The 11,226-nt window shown below is 33.2% G+C and overlaps 2 protein-coding genes across 2 annotated transcripts in view; both read right to left on the bottom strand.

The window, feature by feature from the left end:
- The window catches only part of LOC143063012 (outer dynein arm-docking complex subunit 4-like), a 180,194-nt gene that overhangs the window by 52,606 nt on the left and 116,362 nt on the right, over positions 1-11,226 (bottom strand). The window lies entirely within an intron of this gene.
- Positions 2,038-6,966, bottom strand: LOC143063010 (kelch-like protein 38). The gene is made up of 3 exons (XM_076234910.1): positions 6,865-6,966; positions 5,520-5,696; positions 2,038-4,566 (listed from the first exon to the last, which is right to left on the bottom strand). Exons 2-3 carry the CDS (start codon positions 5,684-5,686, stop codon positions 2,895-2,897), a joined length of 1,839 nt encoding a protein of 612 aa, XP_076091025.1. The 5' UTR covers positions 5,687-5,696; positions 6,865-6,966; the 3' UTR covers positions 2,038-2,894.

Raw genomic sequence — 11,226 nt, 5'->3', positions numbered from 1 at the left:
ATATTTTTTATAAAAGAGAGGCGAAAGATACAAGAGTAACATTAAAACTAATAGATCGAAAACAAACATGACAACGCCATGGCTCAGTAAAACGAAAAAGACAAACTGGCACATAATAGTACACAAGACACAACATAGAAAACTAAAGACTTAGCAACACGACCCCTTCCAAATACTGGAAGTAATCCCAGGTGCATCGGAAGGGTGAGCACATCCTGCAGCCTGCTTCACATGTGGCACCCCTTTTTATTTTTATAGAAATGTAGAAATATCATGATTATAGGTTATGAATTGTGGCCTCATGTTCTACTGGGGATGAAGAGGATAAGTAAGTTAGTGTATGACATTATTAACCTAATGACAGCTATAATTTATTGTTATCCATTTTCAGGGTCATATGTAAATGTTTGTCTGCGCCCACTTAATTACATTGGATATTTAAATCGCACAGGGTCTCAATGCAAAACATCAAATATATGTACCACATTTGACAGATTTTTAATACTGGCGGATCCACGGGGGGAGGTCCGGGAGTTGGAATCCCCCTTTGTTTTGGACGATCAATGCATTTGAATGGGAGCATATAGTTGGAACCCCCCTCCCCCTTTACTCTGGGTTGGGAACCCCCTTTTTAAAATAGCTGGATCCGCCCCTGGGTCCTATCATACCTCTTCAGATCACAGTCGTTTGAATATATATATCTAGCGACTTTTTTCTATTTTTTTTTTTTTTTTTTTGCTTATTTATCACTAAAATTCAAACGACTGTGTTCAGATCTGTCTAAAATTGTTTTAAAATTATAATTTTATTTTATAAAAAAAAAAAAACACTAAAAAACTTAGAAACCAGGACAACGATCTCACTCATAATTATGGAAATCGAAATAATCTTGTATAATATAGAAATTGACATTGTAAATATCGTGCGTCTGACACCCCGTTTCACGGTATGCACTTGTTGGCAAAATGAAAATGCGAATAAAAGTGGATACTGACACACTCCTACACTCTTCTCTTGGCTCGTCACTATCAAAGCAGCAGACATAGTACTTGAGAGGAAATACTAAAAACAATCCTCCTATCCTCCCTCAGATATCAAATGATTGTCACCATATATATTATATCTGATGTTAAACCATGTGAAAATGTAAATTTGATTTTAATTGCCATTTTAAAAAATTACTTTCTGCTTTGCTGGCTTGTCATATATTATATTGTAAAAGATCCCAATAAACAAAATTATAGTCAGCAGCACAAGGGTTCATACGATCAGAAACACATATAAATGATTATCATTAGTTTTATTTACAAGTGAAGGGCATCTCCGCTTTATGGTCGATTTTATGGCACACATACTCATGTGAACTTGGTATTGAGGTTAAACTGTTGGTATATTCAAAATAGTTATCATAGTGAATATTTGAGCTGCCCATTATTTATATTTCAGGCAGATATTAATACTGAGTATGCTCTAATCTTAACACTTTTACTGACGACTCTTCTGCACTGTGTTGGTAACAAATTACAGCATTACATTCACTGTCAAACAGACTTTCAGTAATGAGTTGTATAGTGTAGTTTAGATCATTAGACACCAAAACATGAGCAACACGACGGGAACCACATCTGAAGCAGGACAAACTTATCCTTCCGGAGCACGTGCAATCGCCATCGAGTTTTGGTAAGGTTCGTGTTGCTCAGGATTTCGTTTCCTGCTCATGTGTTTTTTATATTGTTGTTTGTCTTATGATAATTTTCCGTTTTTTGCCATAACATTGTGTCGGTTTGTTTTCGACGTATGAGCTTGTATATCACTTTGGTATCTTCCGTTCTTAAAAGACTACATGTTAAACAAACTAAACATGTGTCGTTTCTCACTTTCCTCCAGTACTTCTGAACAATATGTTCGAAAAGCTTCTGATACACTAAATAACGAACGCTAAGAATGTCTTCTTTATATGAACATTACCTGTTGTCGGTTCCATTAACAGTGTTGGTGCAATGATGGAAGACCAACTGGAGAAAATAAAAGATGACGTCATACAACTATCATTTATTTAGACGTTCAGACATCGGTAGTAAAATGTAAAAGGACACAATTTTATTCATCTGTAGTTTAAAAGTTATGTTTTAGTCTGGAAAAACCAGATCTATTCATTAGTTAAAACTGACTTTGGACTAGCTTTTAGTGACTGAGAGTACACTTAGATCGGTACTTTTTGTATTGGACCTTTTGTTAATTTTTTTGCGGTTTGTATTAATTTGACGAGTCAAGCCCTGTTCAACTGGTTTTTAAAAACTTGTCTTTACTGGAGTCAAATCTAATTAGCCGCTACTAGTATTTGTAAACTTCGAAAGGTGTCATTTACAAATTAGCAATAATCTTTTAACGATTTGGTGCATCCAAAGTGCTGTTTTTAATGTACTTTTACTATGACCATGATGACAGCTCAAAACAAAAAATCAAAACCTAAGTAGGTTTAAGTACGAGTACCTGAATGCTTGCAGAACTATATACCAGTAACAAACAGGGACCTAACAATAATTCAACATGCTCTCTTCGAATTCGATAATGGACAGGGTGCTTGAGAAGAGAGTTTTATAGTTAAACACAAAAAATAATGTATTCCTGCAACGTTTCATGAACTTTAAAAGATCGTATAACGTAAGGTTTAACCTTTCGTCTCGCGTTTAAAATTGGCATTACCATAATGACTTTCGTCCCTTAAAAAATAAAATGTATGACACTTAATCATACCATTCACTGTTCAAAGACGAAATTGTAACTGGTCGAATCGTATAAAAAAATGATTTCATAACTGAAATATTTCAACGTGTTCAAGTGATAGTATTATATCACGTTGTTTATTGTTAATGTTAATTTTTTGGTATTTCTTACGCATCACTACCGACGCTTACAAAGTCGCTTTCAGTTAGGAAACTTGTATTGATATTTGCGTAAGTACATGTAACTGAATTTGCATATTGTACCATTCGAGATTCTTTCCACCACGCGTCTGTTATCACATTATATGAATACAAATCTTTGCTTTCTACTGTTCTTGTGGGTTTATTTCTTCGAATAAACTGACGTATTCCACCGCACACAAAAATTTTATTACCAATCGAAGTAACGGCTGTTACCTTTCTGTCATCCGGAAAATCAGTGCCGTGGCGCCATCTATTTGTGTTGACGTCAAATATCTGAATGACAACTGCATATGAGCTCCTTGTGACTCCACCTATTAGATAGATCTCGTTATTCATTGTAATAGCAGAATGTTCACATCTTGGGTTAACTAACTTAGTGTCAATGATATACCATGTCTCAGTTTTTATATCGTATCGCATAACCATATCAGAAAATTCATCTAATACATCTTTTCCACCAAATATGTAAACGCCACCATTTGCAATAGCGGATGCGTGATGGTAAAGTTTAAGTGGCATCGGCTCAAGTAATTTCCAATAGCCTAATTCAGCATCGTACATTTCAAAAGAATCTAGAGGATAACCAGTTGGATACACTGTTTTCCCACCAGAAACAAATAAGCAGTGTCCATGGCAACATGCGGAGAATGCACATCTTGCTGTTATCAAATTATCACACGCTTTCCATACTGATAATCTTTGATCATATTTATACACATTCCGCATAGCTTCGCCTGATTCAGAAAATCTGTAGTTGTCATGAAAAATGCCCCCAATAAAATATGCCTCATTTTCTTGTACAGTTACGATTTTGAAATAGTCAATTCTATATTTTAAATCAAACGTTGGATGATGCTTAAGACCGTAGTAATTCTTCCTTGTTTCTGGGTCATATGCTGTAAAGGACCGCTCGTGCTCTCCGTTGGCCCCTCCAGAAAACACAATTAAATCCCTACACAACATTCCCGATCTTTGTTTAGTTTTATATGCACCATTATGTTCATTTTGTATCTGTAAGTCTGATGAAGTATTGTAAGCTGAATGTAGAAATTCATCAATAATGCTAAGACAGAAAGGATTTTCTTGGACTAATTCATTGTTGATAATACTATCATCGAAAAATTGTTTGGTAATAAGAGGAAGCCGCACCAAATGAAATAACCTTGGAAATATAGATTTTCTCGAGCCTATATCAAATTTTACCCAGTCACATATTACTTTAAAAATAAAATCCTCCGTTTTTACGTAAATATCATCTGACTGTAAAATTTCCTCCAAGGAATTTGCATCAATCTCGAAAAATTGGTCGGTAGTTGATACATCAATAAAATGCTGCATAATAAAATGTTTACAAGCATCTTGTAGTGCTTTACAATGATGATAGTGTGCAAATCTATACATTTCTACGCAATTAGAACAATGAAGTTGTCCATTCATATACTCCACACAACAGTCAACAACATCCAATATCTCAAACATATTTGAAGCCATGAAGATGTCCTGTGCATTGTCCGGGCCTATGTCAATAACACCAGAGTACATAAAGTTCAAAATACACTCCACTGCGTCAGCTGTGACATCGTATAGTGCAATATTTTCCTGTGATGTCTCTTGTACGTTACTGGTGAACATGGCCCTGGAAGAAGACGGAACCAGAAAATTATAAACACATGCTTTATATTCATTAAACGCCTTAGTTTTTTTCCAAAATATAAAAAAAGTCTAAGAATCTAAGAAGTGGACCTACAAATTCAGCGTTATTGAAATATCTTGTGTTGTGTGTTTTTTTTTTTTATCTTTTTTGCTGTTTACATAATATCTTCTTTCTTAATGACCTTGCTTAAGGATGTACTTAGGTGAGGTTTTGGAATTTGTGTAAAATTTTCGGACTCCTTAGTGTTTTTCCATACAAAACAAGGTAAATATTTTCCCCCATAAAACCCATTTATTTTTTCACATAAGACTAAATATCTCATCAAAGGTCATTTACCAAAATTTTAGAAGATTCTTAATTTTCTTTCTTTTGATTTGGGACCCAAATAATACCAATGCAAACATAAGGTAAAAGTCCGAGTCAGCCTTTTCCCGCCATATTGTAAATCTCAAATATCTCGAAAAGGAGGTCCATGACCTATTAATATTTTTAGCTTAATTTTATCCTTTAAGAATGCTTTACCAGCTTATAGTATCAATTTAAAATTTTTGATTTATTAATTTTCACATAACCTCACCTAAGTACATCCTTTTAATGGAATTTTGTATGTATGAAGTTTGGCAACCGAAGTTAAGGTGAATTAGGTTTGTATTGTTTCATATCGTCAGAGAAACTACTTATGAAATGTTTAGATTGTTGCTCGTGCTTTGACGTTGTTGTTGAATGTTCCCCATGCCTGTTGTATAATTAGGGCGGGTAGTCCTATAGTTACCCGTCCGTCCGTAACAAATTGTGTCCACTCTATATCTAGAGAACCGTATTGATTTCATACTTTACACTTGACATGTATAATTATAACAATCTCATGTTTCAAATCAATCTAGTAGAAATGTCTGACTGAACTGTGGTTCATTAATCTTATGTTAAATATGTACCGAAAGTAGGGACTACTAGCTGCCAACACATTTCTGTTGCATGGAAATGTTCTCTTATCTACAATAAGAGTGACGTCAGTAAGTGTTCGGTCCTGATAAAGCTGCAATAATCCTTTCAGTAGACTTTCTTGGTGGTCTTGTTTTCTCTCTAATTTAGACTTCGCCATTTTCCGTACACTATCATAAACAGATTTATAGTCAAAATCAATTGTAATATATAGAATTTAAACACTCAGTCTGGACAAATCAACATGAATAATTTTAAAAATATGAAGATGTGGTATGATAGCCAGTGAGACCACTTTTCATTAGAGACCAAATGACGAAAAAGCTAACAAGTATATGATAGGTCACCGTACGGCCTTCAATAATGAATAATGCCTTTACCCGCAGAATAATGTACCAACGACCCCGATCTGACAAATGTAAAACAGTTCAAACCGTTTAACCCCTATTTTGACATTTGTACCTATTAAGTCTGGTTTGTTTTGTTCACAAATACGGTTGTCAATATAATGGAATTTTATGCAACTGTCATACAAGTGAGAGGTTAAGCTAGCTATAAACCCAGGTTCAATCTACCATTTTCTACACAAGAAAATATCTGTACCAAGTTAGGAATATGACAGTTGTTATCCATTCGTTTGATGTGTTTCAGCTTTTGATTTTGCCATTTGACTAGGGACTTTCCGTTTTGAATTTTCCTCGTAGTTCGATTTTTGTGATTTTATTTTTTTAAAACGAGATATATGTAACTAGCTACCTAGTAACTTATTTACAAGACAATAAAAATAAAAATATGATATACAGCAACAAACGACAACCACTAAATTGCCGAATCACGACTTTGGAATCACTTTGGACAGGCACATAGAAAATATGGCGGTGTTAAACATATTTGCAGGCGCCTTATATTTACCTAACCTAGGATAGTTATGTCTTGAACAGTACAACATAAAACGAACTGAAAACATCAATTGAAAATGGCGTAACCCATCAGATCGACACAGAGTACGCACCCCAAAAAAAAAAACACTAACAAAAACACAAATTACATGTCTCAGGGTACTCAAAGTAACTAAAACCTATTTCAAAGCTTATAACAACTAATAATAAAAACATATTCACATAAATATTCTAGACAAATGGTATACACGAGAGAAACGATAAAACAGACCAAACAGGAATCACTGAAAGTCAAATCATCAGAATACGTTTACAATGTTAAGCTAAAGCAGAAGATTAAATAAATAAGAATGTTTTATTTATATAACTGTTTCAGAATGAGTTTTCTTTTGTGTTGAAGCAACCAACTAGTAGGAAGATGAGTAAAAATAAACCTTACCTCACAGTCTCGTCCTCCGTACTAATTATGCTTTAGTCGTTTATTGCGAAAAAAGATAATTTTATTGTTATGTATATTCTGTATATATAGGACCAATTATATAATTATATAATTCTAAATGAAATACAATTCACAATAGTGAATAATACAGAGATTAATTTTCCAAGACATTTTTTTGAGGTAATAATACAATTATAAGAAACTTATCTTATCTTATACTGTATTTAACTGATCAATTTAAGACTGTTTCCAGACTGTCCCCATAAAGTACCTCTACACCTCTAGTGCGTGCATATACATAATAATAACAATACCGACAGATACAGAAACATGTGACTGTAATTATTATTCCTCACTATGCACTGATGATGTCGATTCTGGCAGTTATCATCGGAGGTATTTATAAACAGTATTGAGTGAAGATGCATATTTTACCTCGATCCTAGGCGATTAGACATGGTTACTTTTATATTATATATTAATATATGTATATTTCCGTGTTGCTTTGTTATGGTTGACATGTTTGTTGTATTTTATTTCAGTATTTGAATCTGATATATTGTTAAATCTCTGTATTATACCCATATTTATCCCAAATATCCGATAGTAAACTGCTTACTGAGACTGCTTATTTGATTCATGTCAAACGATAGCCTTCATTTTAACTCTAAATTATGTGAATTGCTATCCTCATTTAACACACTGAGAAGCTAAATATTTGCTTAACTGAAACTTATAAAACTTATTTATAGTCTTCACCAGTTCATTGTCACATTATACTTGAATTGTTTTTTTCTTTTTCTTTTCTGGGCAGTAAGAGTTATCCTTCGTTCCAAATATACAATGTAGGCAACTGACTCTCCTCATAAAAAATAAAAATACATTTGTGTCTGTATTTTTATCTGTATTTCATTTTTCATTTACATGTTGTACTGTTAAATCAATCATCCTTAATCAGAACGAGAGTTGTATGTGTGAGTGTATGCGAGTGGGAGAGAAAGGCTTCTTATTTTTACTTTATGTGATTACATGCTTGTTATGAGCCTTATGATTAGGAAATAAAATATCTTTATCTGTATCTTATCTTTATTGTATGTTTTGTGTTTATTTCCATTTGATTTGATCCACTCGATTGAAAAAGAGGGGCGAATGAAAAAGAGACAAATTATAGTACACAAGACACAATATAAAAACTAAGGATAAGCAACATGAACCACACCAAAAACTTGGGGTGATCTCAGGTGCTCCGGAAGGATAAGCAGATCCTGCCCATCTACGCATATCATATACTCTGATATCATATAAAATTTGAATCGAGACAGGTCATTAATTCTAGTTCAGTCATAATGATTGCTCTGATGAAGTGCATGTGTGCTGATTTTGAAATATAGATTCGATACTCAGTATGACAGTGATCAAAACTGACCGATTATTAAAAGGGGTATTTTGGATAGTACATTAAAACTATCATCTTCAATATAAGCCGACGGAAAAAAAAAGCATCGTGAATAATTTTGTATATTCGAAGATTAATCATTATAAAGGGGCACAAGCTATAACAAAAAAATAAAATATAGTTTTTTTGTTCAATTATTTATAAAAGTGAATGAAATAGTAAGTCCTTATAGCAGCCAGTTAGATGCAATTTTGTCAAAATAAGCTCAGAAACATCACCGTTGAATTATTCACTTGCAAGCGTATAATACGACATCATCAATCTGTGTTCATTCACTTTTAAATTAATAGAATTGTTGTCAGGTGAAAACACAAAACAGCTTTGTAACTTGAAAGTATATACATTTCTCTTTTAATTAAAAACCAGTTTATTGAAATAAAATATATTTTGTATTGATGAAACTTCTGACGTCACCTATTGTTTATTATGTATATTGTTTATATTACTTGTAATATGCCATATATATGTAACACTCAGAAACGTGTCCTTCCCCCCAAACGTGTCCGATTCCCCCAAACATGTCTAGTTGAAAACTGCGCCAAAGCGTGTCATTTGTATAAACGCCCAAACGTGTCCATTTCTCAACTAACCCCCAAACGTGTCCAATCCCCAAAACGTGTCCATATCAAGCGTTATTTGGTTATTGCAATTTCATTATCGTATACTAATTTTACCATTTCATTAAAAATATACATAAGCACGTTAGTACTTTTTCAAAACGGAAGACTTAAACTGGCTTAAAGTGGGGGCGTCATTTCGGCTATTTCGTTTGTAAATTGTAAGCAAACATGTTGAGTTAAACAGTACAGTTAACGGGTCAAAGTATCCTTTTCTCTGCTCGTTAAAACTTTAATGTTCTCTCTAATTATGCATAAAATACTGACAACTGGACAATTCGCAATCAACAGCCTAAAGTTAATTTATTCAGTAGAACTGAAAAAAACATTAAAACTTGTATGTTTTCTCTAATTTGCATGAAATACTTGCAACTGGACAATATGCAACCAGCAGTCTAGAGTTTATCTTAACAAAAGAACAGTAAAAACATTAAAACATGTATGTTAAAATGTAAAAAAAAAAAACAAAAAAAAAAAAACAGGTAGCCTATGTTCTCTCTAAATAGAACTGCAAAAAACATTAAAACTTGTATGTTCTCTCTAAATATGCATGACATACTTGCAACTGGACAATACGCGATCATCAGTTTAAAGTTTAGTTTAAAGTTAATGTGTACAGTACAACTGTAAAAACATTAAAACTTGCGAAACTATTGTGCGCTCTAAATATGCATAAAGTACTTGCAACTGGACAATACGTAATCAACATTCTAAAGTTTATTTATACACTACAAAATAAATTTGCATTTAAAACCGGCGTTGATCACATAACAGTAATATTCATAAAAAAAAAGAATCTATAAAACTTATGCATGAAATATTTGGCACTGGACGTTATGTTTCTTATCGTGTGTCTTTAGTGATGGTGGAAACCTAAAATTTATTAAAAACCCGGATAACAAGTTTATAATTTGATGGGCTTTTGAAATACACACAAACTATTGACAAAAGTAAAAAAAATACTGTTAAAACCCCGCCATGCAATATTTGGATAAATATAAAAGGCATCATCGGAGTTTATAAGTACAAAATAATTAACAAAGTCAACTCCAGAACTATGTGTATGTTCGCTCTAAACGAATATGAAATACTTGCAACTGGACAATAAACAACTGCAGTCAAAGTTACTTAATAATAACAGATTAATTTTGCAATTATTATAATCATTAAAAACCTACATCGAACTAACTTAATCTGATAAATGACATCTTCATCACGTGTGTCTCCCATCATAGAATTGCCGTAAACGTTATCTGCGATTTTATTTAAGAGATACATGTAAAAGCGCTAAAAGACGTGTAACGTTTTGCCGTTAAATATTGGACACGTTTTGGCGAATAACAATTATCGGACACGTTTGGGGGTTATGAGATCGGACACGTTTGGGAAATATTGTACATTTCGGACACGTTTAGGGAGAAAAGACACGTTTGGGTGAATCGGACACGTTTGGGGAAAAGGACACGTTTGGGAGTGTTACATATATACACTGTACATGTACTTGATTATACTGATGAGCCGTAAGGCTTAAAGTTAATAAAGAATTTGAATGTGACCTTTAATTTAAAACCTTAGCTAGAACTGGATAACGTGTGAATAAGGCGTGTTCAGTTGTTAAAAAGAACACAATTCAACATTGACAGTGAAACAAAGTTAAACCATTTGCCACAAAAACTAATTCTTACGCAGGTAAATACAATGATTCACATATATATTTTTACATATAAAGATGAAATCAAACAGAACTAGAAAAATCCAATTGCAGGAGTTTTCTATCTGCTTATTATTTAGAATGAAATTCAAAACAGTGTGGCTGTGGCCATTGATTGACACATTAAATTCATCCATTGACTGGGACAATTTAGGTGAACGTTTGTATGTAACGACCACTGCTCACTATGTACTTTTTAAAGACACTTCAACTATGGGGTCACCAAAGGTTCTCAACACCTTAATAAAGTAATTCGAAAAATTAAACAGAAATAACACGATGTTTTGATTTATACCAATTATATAAATCAAAACATAAAGGTTATTCCTGATTAATTTTCGAATTATTTTATAATTAAAGGCGTTAAGAAACCTTTTGTGACCCCGCAGTTTAAATGTCTATCGTAGGTACGTCGTGAACAGTGGTCGTTACAGACAAACGTTCACGTAAATTGTCCCAGTCAATGGATGAATTTCATGTGTCAATCAATGGCCACAGCCACACTGTTTTGAATTTTATTCTTTATCTTTAATTATTCTAATATCGAACAGTCTTCGGAGGTCACCTGGTTGGTTAAA

This window comes from Mytilus galloprovincialis, chromosome 2, assembly GCF_965363235.1.
Source record: "Mytilus galloprovincialis chromosome 2, xbMytGall1.hap1.1, whole genome shotgun sequence".
Lineage (NCBI taxonomy): Eukaryota > Metazoa > Mollusca > Bivalvia > Mytilida > Mytilidae > Mytilus > Mytilus galloprovincialis.
The sequence above is the reverse complement of the archived record's forward strand: the minus strand, read 5'-3'. Positions and strand labels throughout refer to the sequence as shown.

Coding starts and splice junctions, on each gene's coding strand:
- LOC143063010 (XM_076234910.1), bottom strand. CDS start 5,686: ATGGCGAAGTCTAAATTAGAGAGAAAACAAGACCACCAAGAAAGTCTA. Junction 4,567..5,519: donor GCTAGTAGTCCCTACTTTCG/GTACATATTTAA, acceptor GTCTTCTTCCAG/GGCCATGTTCACCAGTAACG.